This window comes from Myxocyprinus asiaticus, chromosome 1, assembly GCF_019703515.2.
Source record: "Myxocyprinus asiaticus isolate MX2 ecotype Aquarium Trade chromosome 1, UBuf_Myxa_2, whole genome shotgun sequence".
In the NCBI taxonomy this organism is placed as follows: Eukaryota; Metazoa; Chordata; class Actinopteri; order Cypriniformes; family Catostomidae; genus Myxocyprinus; species Myxocyprinus asiaticus.
In genome coordinates this window covers 54,229,454-54,252,570 of record NC_059344.1, presented here as the reverse complement: position 1 = coordinate 54,252,570, position 23,117 = coordinate 54,229,454, and the positions used below count along the sequence as shown (strand labels likewise).

At 39.8% G+C, this 23,117-nt stretch overlaps 1 protein-coding gene across 2 annotated transcripts in view; it reads left to right on the top strand.

Moving 5' to 3' along the window:
* LOC127434443 (B-cell scaffold protein with ankyrin repeats-like) overlaps nt 1–23,117 on the top strand; it is a 61,193-nt gene that overhangs the window by 15,739 nt on the left and 22,337 nt on the right. For both annotated transcript variants that reach the window (XM_051687334.1, XM_051687250.1), the window contains exons 6-7: nt 247–361; nt 8,388–8,584. In XM_051687334.1, coding sequence (XP_051543294.1) covers nt 247–361; nt 8,388–8,584 — 312 coding nt within the window. The remainder of the gene's footprint in view (nt 1–246; nt 362–8,387; nt 8,585–23,117) is intronic.

Below are 23,117 nucleotides of genomic sequence, written 5' to 3'. Positions count from 1 at the left end.
ATACATCCACAGATAGCACAAACACTCCCACCCGTGCCCAATTGCGCTTTGCGCTGGCACAGAAATTGCCCTTAGAATAAGCGCTCCCACGAAAATATAGCCCTCTGCATTTATGTTCAGTGCAAGAAAGTCATACAGGTTTGAAATGTCATGAAGGTGAGTAAATTATATAATAATTTTAATTTTGGGGTGAACTGTTCCTTTAAAGATCCAGTGAGGTTTACAATGTTTATTATGCTTTTGCAGGCCTTTCAGGTGTCTTCTTTAGAGAAACTGGATCAAACTCTGGCTTCTTGTCTGATGCATAAAATGCCAACAGGAGGTTTCCAGGGCCTGCAGTGTGATCAGTTTCCTGCTGGGGGTAAGTGCTTCTCTAGTTGAGCATTCCTCTGAAAAGGAGCTCTGTGTTTAGCTCTTTAAACCCATTTTAGGTTTCACCACCCCCTGCAGATAACCGTTTCCAGATCAGCACAAAAAGGCTGATGCTAGAAGCACTTTATTTTACAGTCTGTTATAGACATGAATAAATGATGGAGGGATGCCGTCTCAGCCCACAGAAGTGCATTACTGTGCACTTGTTCCTCTGACATGTGCCTCCCTGCCCACATAAATACAGCCTGACCCAGATCCACTGCACTTCAACAAAGCAATTGGCAATGATATTCTATGCACCTACTGTATGCAAAACGTTGTCTTCAAACTAGTGCTCAATAAAAGCTTAATTCAATAATTTTAACGTTTTGTTTACTGTCGTAACCTCCATTCCCTGATGGAGGGAACGACATGTTGTGTCGATGTAGTGACACTAGGGGTCGCCCCCTTGGGAGCCCCAAACACCTCAGATCTTTGAGAAAAGACCAATGAGAATTGGCGAGTGGAATTTGCATGCCACTCCACCGGACATATGGGTATAAAAGGAGCTGGCTCGCAACCACTCATTCAGGTTTTATACCGAGGAGCCGAGACAGGGTCCCGGCCATTTCAGCGGGTAGTACAGCATTGTGGCAGGGGGGACACAACGTCTCATTCCCTCCATCAGGGAACGGAGGTTACGACAGTAACCGAGACGTTCCCCTTCTCTCACTCACTAGGGGTCCCTATACGAAATGCCACAACTAGCTGAACCATGTTACGTGGACTGCCGGTGCAGGTGCAAGCAAGCTGCTGCGTGTGTAGTAGCGATGCAAGCGATACACCTGGCCAGCTGTCCGTATTCCCGAACTTACCTGTTCATACCTGACAGAACACGGGACGAAACCGGCTCAACCTGGAGATTGTAAAATCTCGCGAAGGTATTGGGTGTCGCCCAGCCTGCTGCCCTGCAGATGTCTGCTAGAGAGGTGCCATGGGCCAGTGCCCACGAGGATGCCAGACTCCTTGTGGAGTGTGCTCGTATTCCCGAAGGGGCGGGCACGGCCTGGGCCTGGTATGCCATAGCGTTGGCATCCACGATCCAGTGGGCAAGCCTCTGTTTGGAGACAGCGTTCCCTTTCCGCTGTCCGACAAAGCAGACAAAAAGCTGCTCAGAGCGTCTAAAGATCTGCGTGCAATCCAAGTAGATGCGCAAAGTACGCACCGGACACAGCAACGACAGGGCTGGGTCTGCCTCCTCCTGGGGCAGCGCTTGCAGGTTCACCACCTGATCCCTGAAGGGGGTTGTGGGAACCTTGGGCACATAGCCTGGCCGGGGTCTCAGGATTATGTGAGAGTCACCTGGACCGAACTCCAGGCAGGTATCACTAACAGAGAATGCTTGCAGGTCCCTGACCCTCTTGATGGAGGTGAGCACAATCAGGAGGGCCATTTTCAAGGAGAGGGCTTTCAACTCGACTGACTCTAGTGGCTCAAAGGGGGCTCCGCGAAGGCCCAGGAGGACCATGGAGAGATCACATGAGGGGAACAGGCATGGTCTAGGAGGATTCAGCCTCTGGGAGCTTCTCAGGAACCTGATGATCAGGTTGTGCTTCCTTAAGGACTTACCATCCACTGTATCGTGATGTACCGCTATGGTGGCCACATACACCTTCAAGATGGAGGGGGACAGCTGTTCCTCCAGCCTCTCCTGCAGGAAGGAAAGCACTGACCCGACTGTGCATCTCTGAGGGTCTTCAGCTCGGGAAAAACATAAATTTGTGAACCGACGCCACTTCAGGGTATAAAGCTGCCTCGTGGAGGGAGCTCTGGCCTGAGTGATCTTGTCTACCACTGCTGGTGGTGGGCCACTTAGGTCTTCTGCATCCCATCCAAGGGCCAGACGTGGAGGTTCCAGAGGTCTGGGTGCGGGTGCCAGATGGTGCCCCGTCCCTGAGAAAGAAGGTCCTTCCTCAGGGGAATTCGCCAGGGAGGGGCTGTCTTGAAAAAGATGCGTCTTTAAAAAGATGTTCGCGTCAATTTGTTTGCTCTGATAGAGAAAATATACTCTTTGCAGGAATATAAACTCTCTTAGCGCTGTTGAAGTGCCCAGGGGCATAATCTGCACAGATCTGTGCAGAAGGAGAGAAAAGCCACTGGAATGCGCCGTATATCCAAGAGCAAACGCTTCTTGGGAGGTGAATGGACCGGTAGTGGAAGACAGCTTGCACACAACCGAAATTTTGTCTCTGAAGAAAAAATCTGAATGAGTGGTTGCGAGCCAGCTCCTTTTATACCCGTATGTCCAGGGGAGTGGCATGCAAATTCCACTCGCCAATTCTCATTGGCCTTTTCTCAAAGATCTGAGGTGTTTGGGGCTCCCAAGGGTGACCCCTAGTGTCACTACATTGACACAACGTTGAGTGAGTGACAGAAGGGGAACTATGATTATAATTTTACCTGCAACCTTAAGGTTTTATTAACATTAGAGACAATTGCATTCCAAATAAAATTTATCTTTGTCTTCATAATCTTGAATCAAAAAGCCTCCTCTGAAATGACTTTCTTTTTCGGCTGACGTCACGAATCCCTCTTACTTTTCAACCCATCTGCTCCAACCACTAGACTAGATAAAATGTATTTCCACCCAGTGGAGTAACTTGGTTTCACTCGCAAGTACATCAGATTATGAAAGTAAAATGGGCCGCAAATGGCATTTACCATTGATTTCAACGCCCAATCCACATGTTGCTCAGAGCTCATTTTTGAATGAAGACTGTTATGAGTTACTGTAGGCTATTGTAGTTTAGTTTGTTATTTGTTTAAATATGTCTGTCTTGGAGGTCAACCAATTTTGGGTTTTGCCGATAATGGTAAGTTGGGGAAACAGGCAGGTAGCCGATTAAATGGCTGATAGTTTTTAAAATTTATATTATGAATGAAAACTTTCCACTTGGTGTAAAATAGTACTGAACTTTAGTAAGTATCACTTTCCATGGCGATACTTTAATACATTTCTCCAACACTGGGACCTTCTTCAAAGCCTTTGCCATCTGAAATTGATGAAACTCAAATGTTGTCTTTTTAAATGTAATTTTAGAATGGCATTATATTATATTAATGGCATATATATTATACTGTACATCCATGTGCCCTCACATGAATTTTCTGCGTTCCTGCAAGGAAATATGGAGTAAGATAAGGTGAGGATGTGATGGTCGATTCTACTTGTTGCAAAAAACAGAATAATTGCTGGCAACTGTAATTTAATTTCCATTAAAATACTAAGGTAGCTAAGATACTTCTCGCCAGCCAATGCAATGCGTGTCAATAGTGAGGAAATCCAAAACAGTCAGCAGCCAGCTAGGGAACTAGTCTAATTATTGTTAGCGAGTTCACTAGCTATCGTTAGCTAGATCGCTAGCTAACATGCTAAAATGGAACATCATTCAGATTTGCCTTCAGTTAACATGAAGGAATAAAAGAGCACTAGCAAGGGGAAAATAGCGTTAGCACTAGCACTGGACATTAGCACTAGCTAGTCAGTCTTGCTAGCTAATCGGTTGTTGGCGATAAGGCGCGTCTCATTAGCCAATTTTTCCTATGACTTTCAGGTGTTAGCTTCATAAACATAATCACCGGCCAGGCAGAGTGAGACGTTAATCACTTGACTGTTGGGACTTACTGAGTCAACAAGTATGTTTGAATGACATACCTGTATCTATCATGACAGACTAGTAAATGTAAAACGTTTCTGGTGCCCAGGTCTTTGCACAACGTGGCTATAAATTTGTAAACCTTTTACATTTAATACTTGGGTCTTATATTATTTTATATAACGTAAACATCAGCTTATATTATACCTAATAGTGATACTTCATTGAATGGCTAATTTTACATATTACATTTTATTCACATTTTCAAGATACAAAATACTGTATTTTATTTTGGTAATTTTTTTCCACACAGTATTTGATATTTTATTTTTATACATTTAAACTTAGGTATTTTGTATTTTTATTTTAAATACATTTTAATGTATTTGTGTCAATCACTGCTAATATTTATTATTTCTATTTTTCACATTTATCTCCAGTTTTGACTCGCTTTCTCTCTATACCCATTAATTCAATAACATTTTCTTTTACTCTGACTTCCCTCTATCTCTCTGTTATGCTGCTTTTCAGCTCTATGAATAATTTCAAGTCTTCTTATTTTCCCAGTGGTATGTCATGAAAGTGGTATCTGTCTGCTGGGGAAAATAAAGTCAGTTTTAATTTGACCTTTGGTTCTACTTGACAGATATTTGCATTACCTTTCCTCTGAGACAACATTTTCTTGTATGCTTATATGCTTATATGCAAGTCAAATATGCAAATTAGGGCTGGGTGATCCAGCTAAAAAATATATCACAATATTTTTCAGCCTATTGATGATAGTCAGTATATATATCTCACTATTTAGGCAATGTATTCACTTTAAAATTACTTAAACGGGTGATTTTCTTTTCTTTTTTTTTTTTAGAAGAACAAGTTTACAAAAGCCATCTTTCTGACCAAAGATTCAAAATGTTTAATGCAAGAAGTAATAATAAATGTAATATAAAACTACACTATATAAAATGAACATGGTTAAAAAAGCAGCAAGGCATGATTTCCCTACTGTTTTTTACTAAATGAACTCAAGGAAGAATGTTATTTAATAATTCAAATTAATATGGACCAATGTACTAACGCTCTTGCATGATACGTAGTAATATGCCGTAATATTTACAATATGCTGCAATATTTAACTACATACTGTATTTATTTTTCTTTAAAAAATTTAATACATAATTTCATCAACATTTTTGAGTGATGAAGCAAATGAATTGTTGAATCTGAGTTTTGAATCAATTACTTGAAACAGACTGATTCACTGAAATGAATCAAACTTACCAACACTAATGGCATTTTAGCTACTGAAGACAAACGTTTTTTAATGAATAGACACACTGTTTAGGAAACTAGATGGCCAAATAAAAAGCAAAATAAAATCATGATATTCATGTTGTTGTTTAAATTGAATTTCCAGTCAAATAATTATGAATATATTGTGAATTTTCAATATACTGTATGTGCCCAGCCCTAAAGCAGATTCGATTATTGAATTTGTTCACCTTGTTTTTTTTTTTTTAAATCTTGTACTGATCAAATGAAGTGCTCAGGGAGGCTGCCACCAATGGCGACTCCACCAACTTGGAGGAATTCACGGCATCAGTGACCAGTTACATCAGCTAGTGAATCGATGATGTCACTTTCTCCAAGACCATCACCACACACACAACCAGAAGCCGTGGATGACTGCAGAGGTGCGTGCGCTGCTGAGGACCCGAGACTCTGCCTTCAGAGCAGGCCACAAGGCGGCTCTAAGAACAGCCAGCGCCAAACTGTCCCGGGCCATCAGAGATGCAAAGCGCGCACATGCCCAGAGAATCCACAGCCACTTCCAGGACATCTGCGACACGCGGCGCATGTGGCAGGGCATCCAGGCCATCACCAATTACAGGACAACATCACCTGCCTGTGACAGTGATGCCTCCCTTCCAGATGCACTGAACGTCTTCTACGCTCGGTTTGAGGCACAGAATGACATGCCAGTGAGGAAAACCACCCCTCCTCTCAACGACCAGGTGTTATGTCGTACCAAGGCTGATGTGAGGAAAACTCTATGCAGAGTCAACCCACAGAAGGCTGCTGGACCAGACAACATTCCTGGCAGAGTGCTCAGAGGATGTGCAGACCAGCTGGCGGATGTTCTTACTGACATCTTCAACATCTCCCTGAGCAGTGCCATAATTCCAACATGCTTCAAGGCCACCACCGTCGCCCCCGTGCCGAAGAATTCTTCAGTGTCCTGCCTCAACAACTACCGTCCCGTTGCACTCACACCCATCATCATGAAGTGATTCGAGAGGCTCATCATGAGGCACATCTAGACCCAGCTGCCCCCTCACTAGACCCCCTGCTGTTCACGTATCGTCCCAACTGCTCAACAGATAATGCCATCGCCACCATCCTCCATTTGGCCCTCACCCACCTGGACAAAAAGAAAACATACGTTCGAATGCTGTTCATAGACTTCAGTTCAGCATTCAACACAATCATTCCTCAGCACCTGATTAGAAAGCTGAACCTGCTGGGTCTGAACACCTCCCTCCTGCAACTGGATCCTGGATTTTCTGACTGGGAGACCTCAGTCAGTCTGAATCAGGAGTAGTATCTCCACCACCACACTGAGCACTAGGGCCCCCCAGGGCTGTGCGCTCAGTCCACTGCTGTTCACTCTGCTGACTCACGACTGTGTGGCAATGCACAACTCGAATCACATCATCAAGTTCACTGATGACATGACCGTGGTGGGTCTTGTCAGCAAGAACGACGAGTCAGCATACAGAGAGGAGGTGCAGCGGCTAACGGACTGGTGCATAGCCAACAACCTGTCTCTGAACATAGACAAAACAAAAGAGATGGTTGTTGACTTCAGGAGAACATGGAGTGATCACCCACCGCTGAACATCAACGGCTCCTCTGTGGAGATCGTCAAGAGCACCAAATTCTTTGGTGTTCACCTGGTGGAGAACCTCACCTGGTCCCTCAACACCAGCTCCATAACCAAGAAAGCCCAGCAGCATCTCTATTTTCTGTGAAGGCTGAGAAAAGCCAATCTCCCACCGCCCATCCTCACCACATTCTACAGAGGGACTATCGAGAGCATCCTGAGCAGCCGCATCACTGCCTTGTTTGGAAATTGCACCGTTTCGGATCGCAAGACCCTGCGGAGGATAGTGAGGACAGCTTAGAAGATCATCAGGGTCTCTCTTCCCTCCATCATGGACATTTCCACCACACACTGCATCCGCAAAGCCACCAGCATTGTGGATGACCCCATGCACTCCTCACACAAACTCTTCACCCTCCTGCCCTCTGGCAAAAGGTACCGAAGCATTCGGGCCCTCACGGCCAGACTGTGTAACAGTTTCTTCCCCCAAGCCATCAGACTCCTCAATACTCAGAAACTGGACTGACACAAACACACACACACAACTGAACACCATCCGATTCCCTTTGCAATTTGCACATTTAGCAATTATTGTACCATCTTGCACTGTTTGCACACATACACTTTATGTAGTAATGTGTAGGTCTTAGTAGTTCTGTGTAGTCTCACGTAGTTCTGTGTTTGTTTTTATGTAGCACCATGGTCCTGGAGGAACGTTGTTTCGTTTCACTGTGTACTGTACTAGCTGTACAGTATAAGGTTGAAATTACAATAAAAGCCACTTGGCTTGACTTAAATATGAAATGCAAATCATTATTTGTTTCTTGTAGTTATACTGTATAGGCAAAAATTTTACATGATCCATATTACTCATTAAATGGACCCTTGATGAGTGATATTGATGTTTGGCCCTAAAGGCACATGTGTTTTTCATAAACACTAAGAAAAATGAACATCTTACATATTTTGCTGCCTTACCATTCATATGGATATTCTAACATAATACAGTAGACTAACTTACCAAGGCTGAAACAACTCACTGAATAACATAGAACTAGCTTGTTAGTTTGCTGTAGTTTAATCAGTTCTGAAGTCTTTGTTCTCTGTCCAAACTGAGGAAAATGTGTATATATAATTAAAAATAATAATCTTAGAGGTTCACCCACAAAATGATACAGTCAATACAGTTTAATGTACTTGTTTTGTCTCTGACTGCTTTTAAAAAAATCTGGTTCTATAGTCCCATTTGGTTTGAAATGCCCACTCTTACAGTACATGAACACTGCAAGGGGTTTGTTGTTAAGACACATACTCATTCATTAGTTTGGAGTGCAAATGGAGCTATTAAGACCTTGAAGTAAGTTAACCTTTGCCATTGTGTCCAATAAATGAAAGTCAACTAATTTAAATGGGGCCCTTTTACAGAGACCTTTTCAGTATTTCAATAATTCTGTATCAGACTGTGAAATGTTTGAAATGTTTAAATGTTTTTCCAGAGTCTCACTCAGAGGACATCCCTACTCTCCTGCATTTTGCGGCCCAGCATGGATTGCGAGATCTGACCAGTGCTCTTCTCCAGTGTCCTGGAGCCCTGCAGGCCCTAAAGATCCCCAATAGCTGTGGATACACACCCATAGATCTTGCACACATACATGGACACATCCAGCTATACATCCTTTTAAAGGAGTCGGTGGTGAGTGAAACTACTAAGACTTAAAGGGAAGTGCATGTAAAGAAAATTATAAACCCTGTGACACACTGTGATGATTTCGAAGGATTGCTCTGTTTGTTTGAGTGGTCCGACATGTCAATTTTGGCGCTCAAACAATGCTGTGAATTTGGAGGCAGGACTAACTGTTGGTCCGACAAATGCCAGTGACCAACCAATTGGGCAATGTTTGGGAAACCTGTTTGAAAACAATCAGTATTTTTGCAGTTCCCTGTGGTGCAACTTGTGGTACAGGAATTAAACATTTTACCTACAGTATCCATCTTATTTTGCAACATGGAAGTAAGCAAGCGGCTGCGTTTCCGGCAAGTGTGACAGAGTTCCGCTGTCATTGACCGCAATGTAAATAACTAGAAGGATAATAAGACCAGAATTCAGTTAAATGGGCTTATAAACTATTACACAACTACAGTATGTACAGCAGAATAATATCCTAATATCGGATACTTTTCTAACATCAGGATTTATAGTAAAAGAGTACCTGCAAATATTCACTTGTTGCTGGGTATTGTTATTGAAGAGACGATAATAAAATCTGCTTCTTTACTGAGAGCGTGACGATGAAGTTTTTTAATGTCTCCAACTCTCCATGTAAACCTAATTTCATATGTGTCTGCAAAACCTCCAATGTTGCCTTTATTTGCGTATTTCAAAAGGCGATCAGCGCCTGATCTCTCTTTCATTTTGCCTGTGCAACAGTGTGTGATGAAACAATGGCAAAATGCGATAAATGGTCAAACTGTTTGCGCTACAAACGAATGTGGTTATGAAAATAATGATTAGTGATAATAATATGATGACATATATTGCCAGCCTGAAATATAAAGCAACATAATGTAGTATTGTTGTGTTGCTAAAATAGCTGGAGGTGGCTTATACCGGAAGAGGTTCACATACAAGGTGGATGATGGTGGCGACCTAATCACGCTGAAAAATAAGGTGGATACTGCCCACAAAAGGCAAAAGCAGCAACTACACATTTAGTCAAAATTGACTTGTGACTGAAATCAGGTGTATGGTCTGTCTTGAGACAGATGGGTTTGGCTCAACTATGCTAAGATTTAGAGAAACTGAGTGAGAAAATTGCAGTAACAACAAAATCCACACTTAAACCAAATAACTTTGAAGCCATTTTTTTTCCAGTTTCAGTGTTGATGTAGATATTGTGTTTTGCCTTTGTAGGGCAGTATATTATTATTATTATTATTATTATTATTATTATTACTATCATTCTTCGTATTATTATTTCAATATATATTCTGTATTGCACTGAGCTTTCCCTGTTCGCTTTCTGTTGGTCATGTCTGCAAATGAATAAAAGGTAAAGCCTTCTTTTTTCCCCCAAATTATAAAATATGGTAGTTACCTAAGCAGCGCAATGAGAGTCATACAATTAGAGGAATCACAAGGAAGCAAACGCAAACACACCAACTTCAGTCATTACAATAGTTCACAGTACACAGTCACAGTATGAAAATGCCAGGTTAAATACCAAGATCCTATTGTAATTAACTTAACATAGTCGCCCAATGAATTAGAGATGGCGGGTCAACCATGTCATTGCAAGTGAAACTAGGGTCAGTGAGGTAAACTAGTTCTATTTCCTGTTTTCTCTCTTTCCATTCCACCTAACGAACAAAGTTGACCACATATTAACGATGAAGGTATGTAGCATGTATAGAAGGTATTGTGAACAAGCACCCCTTTTCCACTTTAGTTTACTATTCATATTTCATTAGCATTCTCTCCATGCTTCTCTTCCAGTAAAAGCCCTCCAACAGATGTTTCAGAGAAAAAAACAGTGATGCCCAGTGCAGTGCAGCATTGGTTACTTAACGCGTGGCTGCACTGGGTGTTGTCATGAGAGGAACTCTCTTGGGCTAAGAGGGTCGGAGGAGGTTTCAGGAGAATGCTAATGCTTAGATTTCCCTTCACTAATGGTGATTTTTTCCACCATTATGCTAATATGGAGAAAGCTTGGTTATGTTTAACCCTCCATTTACTACTAAGACGAAAGGGAGGAGGAGAGTGTTGCATGGAGCGTTTAGTTTCCAATGACACACAATCCTCATTTAGTATGTATCCAAATGTGTACTTAGGAATCCATTTGCCAAGCCCAGAGGAAGCTGGTTTTCTGCTGGGCTCTCTTAATATATAATCCCATTAAATTGTACCCGACAACAATTTGTTACACAGCACGTATAGGCAAATCCACCATGACTGACAGTTATTAATCAGTTTCTAAAGCACACTGATATTTTTAAATCCCTTCTCAGCTATAATTGGTATTACTACAGCATTCTAAGAGATAAATAATAAAAACAACTACATTATTCTGAAGAATGTGACTGGTGCTTGCTCACACGATGCTAGAGTGTTGTAGGCAGTGCTCGAATTCGGGGTGTGGGGGTATAATTTCTTTCAAATGTAAGCAAAATTGTCGAATATAGGAAACGGAAACGGAAACTAATCTAATCGAGAGTTTGGGAATTGGAATACAGTCGAAACGGGAAATCTGTATCAGTACCCAGCCCTATTGCTGGGTTATTACTAGGGGATTCTGAGTGGCTGTTAGGTGGTTTACTGGCCCAATTCAATACCGCAAATGTTTGTTAATTGGACCCCAGATATGGCTACCTTTCCCTCTTCACTGTACTGTATGTCTGTGGGATTCTTTGGCCTGATTAATAATCTATCAGGTGAAAGTAACGTCTGATCACTTAAAAAAAGTATTAGAACAACTCTCCTCAACAAGCCATGATGCTTCAAACATGATTTGATATATATTGTTCAGTATTTCTTAGCAGTTTTGTTTAATAATCTGTTATATTGTTCTGCATACAGCTCACACACAGCCTTGAGTGAAAGAGTGAAAACACCCTTTTCTGCGCAACCCATCATTATTTACTCTTAATTTCGTTTTACCTCTGTTTATTTGTGTAGGTGTCAGTGTACTAAAAAAAACAACAAAAAAAACCTGTCAAACTACTGTTGTTTTAGAAATCACCAACCAGATTTTTTTGGCAATAGCATTAGAGATTCATTGTAGATCAAAGGTGATAAACAAATGTAGCAAACTTGGGCATTTATTTTAAATCTCTCCTCCAATTATTGCCATCATCTATTATTCAAACAATAATACAACAATATTACACTGCATATTTAATGAATGTATCAATATATGTTAATTATGCAACAGAAAATGGTTCTAGAGGGCTGTTTGCTAATGCGACATCAGTGCTTGTCTATTAATGTAAAAAAGAAATGTTCTTTTCTCTTGCTTTGCTGTTAGCCTTTGTCCACCTAATTAAACTTGCCGTGCTTCACAAACGGTACACCAGTGAGATAGACAGCTTATTAAAAAGCGTTTCTACTTTAACAGTGTAATGTTATTTGGCTGTGGTATTGTCCCCTGACCCTTGAACTTTCTTATTCTAGTTTCATCTGTATTCAGTACAGAGTTTTTACCTTCAAGCAATGCACTGTGATACTGTGACAGGTAATTCATTGATTAGTGTGAAATCATGCATTAAGCATTTTATCTTTAGCTCACAAACATTATTCTGGGTTTAATACAAGTTAAGCTCATTAGACAGCATTTGTGGGATACAAAATAATTTCAACCTCCTTTTCTTTAAAAAAGGCAAAAATTGAGGTTACAGTGAAACACTTATACTTAAAGTGAAAGGGGCCAATTTTGGGAGGGTTTAAAGGCAGAAATGTGAAGCTTATAATTTAAAAAAGCACTTACATTAATTCTTCTGTCAAAACTTTTGTATTATTTGAGCTTGTTGTTTAAATTGTCATTTGTGTGGGATTTTAGGGTTTACAGCGTTACATCATCATGGCAATGAAGTAAAATTGGATATAACTTTACACAGAAAAGGTGAGTAAGCGATTTTATCAAACAAAAATCATGCTAACACACATATTGTTTACGTCTTGTATTTTAACATTTACAGATTGGCCCCATTCACTTCCATTGTAACTGCCTCACAAGGATTGACAAATCGAAATTCATTTTTGTGGTAATCAACATTATGGCACAAATAATGTCGATTGAGCATAACTTGTATTGAATCTGGAATATTTTTTAAACCCCACACGAGTCATTGCATGATATTTATTTGTATTTTATTTTTTTACTGGTGAAAGACTAAATGGCTTTGATGATCAGAACCAAAATATTAAATGCTATTGATACATTTATACTGAGTAATCCATTATTTTGTAGAGGGGGTCAAAATTTCATAGGCACCTTAGATAGGTGGCTGCATCAGTATTGTATTTTACCATATAGATTGGTAGGTCCATTCTTCAATTCAGCTGACTTAAGCACCCCTTGCTGCATTATATGCGAATTGTGTTGAGTCCCAAAAATGGGAAAAAAAATTTTTTTCCTTAAATTGTAGTGTCCGTAATATCCTTTTATATTCTGGTTCACAACAAACTTTCCTTTTTGTATCCTCTTATTTAAGAACCTGCATGTTTAAATCCTAGTGATACGGTGCTCTCATCGTGGCCTCCTGCATAAATTGTTAAATGTTTCACATTTTTAATGGTTGAAAACCAAATATGGGTCACATGGTATGATGTTATTTTTTTTTAAGCTAGAAGCTAGTTTACCTATCTTCAGAAAAATATTCAAATAAAGCGTTTTAGCTTGGGATATACCTGAAATGTAGCTGATTTGACATGGACTAACCCATCCCCCTGTTTGGACTGGTATGCCTATGTAATATCCATAGTACTGTACATTTTCAAATGTTATGATTTGATAGTCAACAAAGAAACATGAGCTAGCTGACTCAGTGTGCAGTAGATACTGCTGTTCACATATAGGCCTATTGTTCAGTGACAGCCAATATGTGGTGTCATCCACAAAACAAGCTATTAATCATGCTGTCCTCTGCTTACCAAACTATTTGATAAAAAGTATTGACTTCACTTGGAGTTCCTTGCAGGATAAGGCCATCAAGCCATTGTGGATAATATTGTGGCAACTAAAATCCTCTGTAACGCTTTAGATTACAGCCCGCAATTTTCAGCGTAAGTACACCGAGTTTACAGCGTACCTTTTTTGTATTAATAGTGTAACTACACAGTACGTACTTGTAGGTATAAGGGAACAATATGCAATTGTAGGTCATACATACCATGTAATATTTGAATAGTTACCCCTTAGTTATAAAATACTTACAGTATAAATTATTTGTAATTTTCCAGGTTGTTACCCCTTTATTCCCCAAACTTTGCATATTGTTCCCTTATGCCTACACGTAAGTAATTTATAGGTACACTATTATTACAAAAATGTACGCTGTAAATTCGGTGTACTTACGCTGTAAATTGCGGGCTGTAATCTACCCGTAATCTGCATAGATAATAATTAAATAAAATCAGAAGTAAATCACAATCAGAAGTAAGATTTCTAGTTAACAGGTGCACCTTTTAGACCACAGCTTTCTGTAGAAAAAAAAAAAACTTAAGGAAAGTTGACAATTATGTAGTTATGCATTAAAAAGAAGGAATTAAAAGAATCCTTTACTAATACACTTTACTGATAGTTGAAAGATTTTTTTGCGTTAGTCACATAAACAATAATAAAGACTCTCCCAGTTCCCCATGCTCATTTCAACACAGTCTTAAGCAAATCAAAGATACCAGTCTGAACAGGTCAACATGCTCTGGATCTATTGTGAGCAAACTACATTAGGCAAGCAAACTTATTTCAGGTTAGACTCATAAACATGCCATCCTTCTGTGATGTGCCTGGCTAAAAAATGTCAGGACGTTAGGACTTCAAAATGCTGTTAAATGGATGATGGTACACTGCATTTTTTTCTTCAAGGAATGAAGCAACTTTTGAACAGAAATATGCATAAAGTTGACGCTAATGAATGATTATGCTTCTGTGAAAGTCTAGTGTGATCAATCACTCACTTTATAAATAGATGAACTTTGGGAGTTACTGTACCTTGCCACATGTCTAAATGGTAGTCATGCCAACAGACCATATTTAAATGACTCTAGGGAGGCAGTTGATCAGCATTCATGGCTGAGAAATTGATTTAATACCGTAAAATGGCGACTGAACATAGTGGCCCTTCTACACCACTGATGGTGAGATAATGGGCGTATCTATCATTATAGCTGGGGGGACCATGAAATTACAGTACCATTACTTTTGAAATATCCATGCCTTAATATGTTATCTGTCATTTCAAATCATTCCTACACCACTGTAGAATATTATACTGTGAATGAACCAGGCAAACTAGTATATACAATTTTTAATTGATGGTTGTTCCAAATCCATAAAAAATGTTATTCCATGCAAAACAAAAGGAGATTTTAAGGATGATTTATACTTCCGCATCGAACCTACGGCGTAGGCTCCGCGTAGTGGCTAACGTGTTGGTTTGCATTTATAGTTCTGCGTTGATGTGTCTGTGTCGTTCTGTGAGAACACTTTACGTTTCATAAATAAACAAAATCAATGCAAACAATGTCATTTCTGGATTCAAAAGTGTTTATTAAATAATTGTAGCATCAAAAAACAGTTAAAAGTATGTGAACATGTTGAAATGTAGGTATATATTATTTATTATACATGTTACCTGAATTGCAGGCAGAAAATAAATTAGAAAATTACTGTACGCTTGCTATTGATTCGCTTAAATAATAGGCTAATACATAAATATTTTGGCATACTTTTGACATTCCTTGATGAAAAAGAAATCGTCAAATTAATTAATAACTACTTGACTGAATAACCCAAAATGGGTGTCGTTTTCAAGATTTACAGTGCATCTAGGCAATATAACCAACTCTTACCAGGTGATTTTTAATTTGCTGACAAATTAGAAGTATTCCTGTGGTGATGTGGGCATGACTGAGTGACGTCTGTGGAGAACGAGGCCAGGAGAGGAAGAACGGTAAGGACTGACATCTGTGGAAAATGATCTCTAACAGCTGTTCTTTGTTACAGTGAGAGCTGGAGGGGGATAAAAGGGCAGTCCAGACTGCCGGAGGGGTGAGAGAGACGCACAGAGCTGTGTGTGTGACCGAGTGCATTTGTTGTGCTGAAAAGCAAGACCATTTAGGTGTTTATACTGAAAAGTATTGTTAAATAAAAGACTTATGTTGGACTTTTTCCCGGCTCCCGCTTCCTCCTTCAGAAGAAATCTAGAGACCCGTCACAATTCCGTTTCCAGAACTTATGAAATATGATTATTTACTGAACATCATGCTGTCAAACATACAGTCAAATCATCGTGCAGATCGGAAAGTTTGCGAGTAGAATACAACAAATATTATTTGACTCACACATCAAATTAATAAGCTTTTCGAGTTTATAAGCTGTAAACAGATATATTTTGTTGCGTTTCGCTTGTAAATTCATGAAACACACACAGATAAAAAAACAGCAGATGCTCTCGATTGAGGCGATTGCTTTAATGGTCACGAGTCCAAATACAATGTAATATAATACATATTACAATAATCTTGGAAAAAATGTGACGCTACCTCAGATATCCTTGTTATCATCCTGGGGGGTGGTCTCTGGTTAAAGTAGACCAATCACAGCTGTCGTGGTCTGCGTTGACGAAACGCACAGTTACAATTTTGAAGAGGTGCACTTCAGGCTATGGTGTAGGCTATGGCGTAGGCTACGCTGTAACCGCCGTATCTACACGTAGTCTACGCCGTAGGTTCGACGCAGAAGTATAAATTGGCCTTTAGGCAGAATGTTAGCCTGACTCAGCATTCACTTTTATTGCATCTTTTCCCATACAATGAAAATGAATGGTGACTTAGGCTAACATTCTGTCTAACATCTCCTTTTGTGTTCCACAAAAGAAAGAAAGTAATTGGGTTCAGAACGACATGAGGGTGAGTAAATAATGACATCATTTTAATTTTTCTGAGCAAACTATCCAGTTTATATTGTGGCCCTTTCATTCACCTGTAATGTTCCTCTCAGTATCTGTTCTCTTCCATGATTTGAAATATAATGAAATATAGTGGTCTATTACGCTTTGGTAACACATATTTAATATCAGTGCATTACACTGGAATTGATGTATTCTGAGGAATCTTGGTGCTAAGCAGCTGATAAATTTGCACAACACATTGGTTAGCTTTACTCATCTACACAGCCCTCATTTTAAGATCCTCAAAGCTTTTCAAACTCGAGTCACTCAGTCTTAACTTATTTTGGTTGTTTTTTTCCTGCTCGTCTGGTTTGTATCTTGCACAACTGCATTTCCAATCCAGCCTAGAAATACACTATATGGCCAAAAGTTTGTGGACTCCCCCTTCTAATGAACGAATTTGGTTACTCCATTAAATCCAGTAAAGAAAAATTTTAATGTTTCTTTATGTAATGGCTTGGGCTTTGTGTTGCTTTCAAATTTGTGGCAACTGTTTGGGGATAGCCCTTTCCTGTTCCAGCATGACTATGCCCCTGTAAACAAAGTGAGGTCCATAAAGAAATGGTTTACTGTGTCTGGTGTGGAAGAAATTGACTGGCCTGCACAAAGCCCAGACCTGAACCCCACTGATCACTTTTGGGGTGAACTGGAACAGCAACTGTAAGTCAGGCCCCATCGACCAACATCAGTTCCTGACCTCACTGATGAGAGCAAATCCCTGCAGCCATGTTACTACATACAGTGCATCCAGAAAGTATTCACAGCGCTTCACTTTTTCCACATTTTGTTATGTTACAGCCTTATTCCAAAATGGATTAAATTAATTATTTTCCTCAAAATTCTACAAACAATACCCCATAATGAGAACGTGAAAGAAGTTTGTTTGAAATCTTTGCAAATTTATTAAAAATAAAAAACGAAAAAAAATCACATGTACATAAGTATTCACAGCCTTTGCCATGACACTCAAAATTGAGCTCAGGTGCATCCTGTTTCCACTGATCATCCTTGAGATGTTTCTACAACTTGATTGGAGTCCACCTGTGGTAAATTCAGTCGATTGGACATGATTTGGAAAGGCACACACCTATCTATATAAGGTCCCACAGTTAACAGTGCATGTCAGAGCACAAACCAAGCCATGAAGTCCAAGGAATTGTCTGCAGACCTCCGAGACAGGATTGTATCGAGGCACAGAGCTGGGGAAGGGTACAGAAACATTTCTGCAGCATTGAAGGTCCCAATGAGCACAGTGGCCTCCATCATCCGTAAATGGAAGAAGTTTGGAACCACCAGGACTCTTCCTAGAGCTGGCCACCCGGCCAAACTGAGCGATCGGGGGAGAAGGGCCTTAGTCAGGGAGGTGACCAAGAACCCGATGGTCACTCTGACAGAGCTCCAGCGTTTCTCTGTGGAGAGAGGAGAACCTTCCAGAAGAACAACCATCTCTGCAGCACTCCACCAATCAGGCCTGTATGGTAGAGTGGTCAGACAGAAGCCACTCCTCAGTAAAAGGCATATGACAGCCCGCCTGGAGTTTGCCAAAAGGCACCTGAAGGACTCTCAGACCATGAGAAACAAAGATTGAACTCTTTGGCCTGAATGGCAAGTGTCATGTCTGGAGGAAACCAGGCACCACTCATCACCTGGCCAATACCATCCCTACAGTGAAGCATAGTGGTGGCAGCATCATGCTGTGGAGATGTTTTTCAGCGGCAGGAACTGGGAGACTAGTCAGGATCGAGGGAAAAATGAATGCAGCAATGTACAGAGACATCCTTGATGAATCCCTGCTCCAGAGCGCTCTGGACCTCAGACTGGGGCGAAGGTTCATCTTCCAACAGGACAACGACCCTAAGCACACAGCCAAGATAACAAAGGAGTGGCTCCGGGACAACTCTGTGAATGTCCTTGAGTGGCCCAGCCAGAGCCAAGACTTGAACCCGATTGAACATCTCTGGAGAGATCTGAAAATGGCTGTGCACCGACGCTCCCCATCCAACCTGATGGAGCTTGAGGGGTCCTGCAAAGAAGAATGGGAGAAACAACCCAAAAATAGGTGTGCCAAGCTTGTAGCATCATACTCAAAAAGACTTGAGGCTGTAATTGGTGCCAAAGGTGCTTCAACAAAGTATTGAGCAAAGGCTGTGAATACTTATGTACATGTGATTTTTTTTCCGTTTTTTTTTTTTTTTTTTTTTTTTTTATAAATTTGCAAAGATTTCAAACAAACTTCTTTCACATTGTCATTATGGGGTATTGTTTGTAGAATTTTGAGGAAAATAATGAATTTAATCAATTTTGGAATAAGGCTGTAACATAACAAAATGTGGAAAAAGTGAAGCGCTGTGAATACTTTCCGGATGCACTGTACAGTATAGTGGAAAGCCTTCCCAAAAGAGTGGAAGCTGTTATTACAGCAAAGGGGGAAATTGATGCCTAAGGTTTTGAAATCAAATGTTCATCAAGCACATATGGTGTCCACAAACTTTTGGTCATATAGTGTAAGTGGAGTTGGATGGGGATAACAATATTCACAACCCCATTCTTTTCTGTTCATTGTCTTTTCTGGAAACCTTTTTAATGTGTAATATCCTCAGTCTGTCTTGTACTACCAGAGTCAGCATCCACAGCAACTCCCATTCTGCACTGTATGTGAGTGATGTTGCCATAGTATGTTAGAGAGAACATTTAATTGCTAAGCTGTTGGACTCACTGCATGTATGAACTCTCTGCAACTGAGCACTTCAGTTCATCTGATTTCACTGCAACATATCAGAGAAATTCTAGTTCAACTATTTATCTTTTCCTTACAAATGTTCTGTGTTGTTTTATGAATTGTTAACCCAAAAAAAAAAATGTTGTCATAATTTACTCACCCTCATGTCATTCCAAACCCGTATGACTTTCTTCCTTATGCAGAACACAAAAGGGGATGTTTTGTTGAAGATCCTGAGTTGCTATGAGAGAAGCTTGTTCACAGTGGTACGCGTTTTCACGTAAGAATGTGTTTTTAGCGCATCTTAGAATATGTTTTTGTTTTAAGTTCTCGCTTAATAATGCATGCCACTGTGAACGAGCCTCTCTCGTGCACTCATAAACGTGCAAATGGACTTCCAAGACTTTCACTGAAAATTGACTTGGAAAATGGCTTTCAGATGACTTGGATTATGACACACAAGTCACCTGGATTACTTTTATGATACTTTTGGGTTCTTTTTAAGCTTTAACGCGAATCACTTTAAACTGCCATTGTACTGAATCAATGCAGGGGATTTTCATTAAAACTTATTTTTCATTAAAACTTCCTTTGAACTACAACTAAGTAGTTGGCAAGCTTTTGTTGACAAATGAAAAAATCCTATGCTATTACCCTTAAAGCACTTAAAGCCTTTCTGGGTAAATTTCACACAAATGCTGTTAAAAAATTACCCAGAAGTGTGTAAAAAATCTTGGTGTTTTATATATTTTAATGAGCTATACATTTTATTTAGCTTCAACAGATTTAGACTTTTGCAGTTTGCCATTTTGCAACTGGTGGTGTGTTATGACTAACAAGGCAGACTAACAAGACTAGAGAGAGAGAATGCTACCTCTTCTATCTCTCTTAATGCACCAGAGGATATAACTTGTGTTTAATAAATGCCATTAAGTATTTACTGACTTCTCACTACCCCAGCATTAAGGCAGCTCATTCTGTGTGGGTTTTACATTAGCCTGACACATCTAGAATGCTACAACCCACATTAATGTAACTCGCACAGTGTTGATAGTCTCACAATATCAAGAACACTTGAATCCTTGAACAACTTCACATTTAAAGTTTAATGCTGTCATTAAAATATATATATATTTTTAAAAGGGCCATGTTACCAGGTAGTCCAGCATACCTTTGGGTTGACATGCATTCAATACTTAGGTTGAGTCCTGAGTGGAGAGGAGGGGAATTGCTTACTGATTGTAGAATATTGACCAGAGTGCTAAGGACCCTTTATAAATAATGGTACCTGTTGATGATATTGTATTGTGTGGGCCTTGAAAGGAAATGTAAGTCATCCCGACAGATCAAATCAGCATCGATATTAGTATCCCAATCACTTCACTTTCACAATTTACTCACACAACATGTCATATCCCAGCTGAAAAACAAGTTTAAACCAGATTAAGGGCCCTGGCACACTCACGGAGAAGTTATTTTTCGTTCTTCGCTCAGAGGCAAAAATAAGTTAGAAACAGCAGAGCAACGGCATACTGTTTGCGAACATTCAGACATCGGCCACACTGCTGGGAGAGGCATTTAGAGGAGCATTTAAATATAATGATGTACAAGACTACATACAGTATAAAACATCAACTAATATGATATTAAATTGTTTTATCAATGACTTAATGCCTCATTCTATGAGGAGAATTCACGCAAGATCAGTAAAAGTAGCTGTTTTAACTATTCAGTGATTATTTAAAAGAGTGTTAATGGGTAGAATACATACCAAAGAATGATGATAGGCATATTTTACTTTGGGCAGATGTGTGAATGGCTTTCGGCTGTAGATGGCACAAGAATGAATGGGCACTTAAGAGTATTTGACTAGATTTGATTGCTTTTGTAGACTAATTAAACAAAAAAGTTGCATAACCTGTTTTTGGTAAATATCTCTATGCAAACATTGACTGATCTTAACTGACTGAACGGGAATAAGCTGTCGGCCTCAAAGTAGGTGGAACTCCAGGTCACACCTTCTGATGACATGGACCAGTGGAAGTAAAAAGGTGTTTAGCAGCCAGTACTAAGTTTTCTTGAAAGTTTGCACTGGTGAGCTGTTACAAATGAAAACACATTCATTTTGGCAAGATTATGTTCTAAATTACACCCATTCCTTTTTTGTTTTCGTATGAAGTTCGCATTAAGGTCTTAAGGTGCTTAGCTGCTCTCCCAGCCTGGCTAAGCTGGTCAGTCTGGTTTGATTTGATGGTTTTAAAGAGGTCTGGACATCTGTCTGCTGGTCAGGCAAACACTAGGTTTGTCAGACTGGGAGACCAGCAGGACCTGCTAAAACCAATTAAGACCATTAAACCACCATATGTTGGTTTTAGTTGTGTTTTCTTTTTTTTCATTTTTGTTTTTTTTTTTCCAGCGGGGATGAATTTGAAGTCATATATTTGAAACTAGAAGTCCTAAGAGAACTGTCTATATGACTCTCTGAAACATAGATACAGCATAGATCTTTTGCTCAGGTCATATAGTGATGAATAGGCAATTGAAGTCACCCTAAAGAATCAGTCAGAAACAGCTACAAAAGAAAAGAAAAGATCCTTCCCTCTTGTTTTCTCAGAGTCAAATCAGTCTCCCTTGACCTCTTTACTTTCTCAGCGAGTCTCATCTCCATTAAAGATTAATCAAACAACCATCAAATTTCATAACATTTTCAGTCCAATGTGAACACAGCTACTGAATGAATGCATTATAACCAGCAGGATACTGGCATGGCACTGAGATTTGTTTGATATTTGAATAATAGCCTCACAGTGTCTGCCTCAGTAATGTGAAACAATGGGTGCTTTTAGTTAGTTCATAATAGTCAAATCAGCTTAGCACACTTCCCTGTTAAGATATTTGGCTTGCTTTAAAGTATCATTGTTGACACTTTCAGACTCAAAAGTAGTATTCACAAAATAGACAAGCTCCATGGGCTTATCACAACTGAGCAATGTACTTTTTGATGCTTGTGTTCCCAAATATGACCCTTTTCTGCATGCTAATTAATATTACTGTGCATTTATTATGGTGTTTTATAATTATTTCCATCCGTTGTCAATCAAAATGCATTTATGGAAGCCTGAGGGACAGAAAAGGACACCAAATGTGCTCCAGCTCATTTAACTTCCTTGAAATCCATGTCATCAATTGCAGGATTGCTTTTATGGAACTGCTCCATCTACTTTTGAGAGGCTTGCATAATGTTAGCTTTACTTATATAGGTTCAAATCCAAGGAAAACATATAGTATATAATTTCAGCGTGTCTTTGGTGTGCTGTGATTCATATCAGGGTGATGTATTTATATGAGGTTGGATAAGGTCTAAAGGAAGGCTGTATATTCAAAATGTGTACTTTTCTCAATAAATTTCTTACTTTATTTTAATAATGCATTATAAGTGCATTTGGAATGCTGTTCCAATTTAAAAAGATGAAGCACGGTCTGCCCTGCTGACTACCTAAAGTGCATTACTGGAACTGTGGTTGGGGTATTTGCTCCTTAATTAAAGAGATGGCCAGTGGCACAATGCCGATGTTTACATGTACACCAGAAAGTCGTTCATTGTGAGAAAGCTGCTTAAGGCTGGAAAGCGACGATTCACTTTACATGCACTGTGTTCGCGACTTTGATATTTTGTTCTCTGTTTTACTTCCAGATAATCCAGTGTTATTGCAGTGTTTGCTTCTTTAACTTTCCATCGCGAATTGCAGTTCAGTAGTGGGGTTTCCCTCTTATGTAAAACTCCGGGATTCCCCAAATGTACTTGAGGACATATTTGCGGATGAGAGGGACAGTAGTCGAT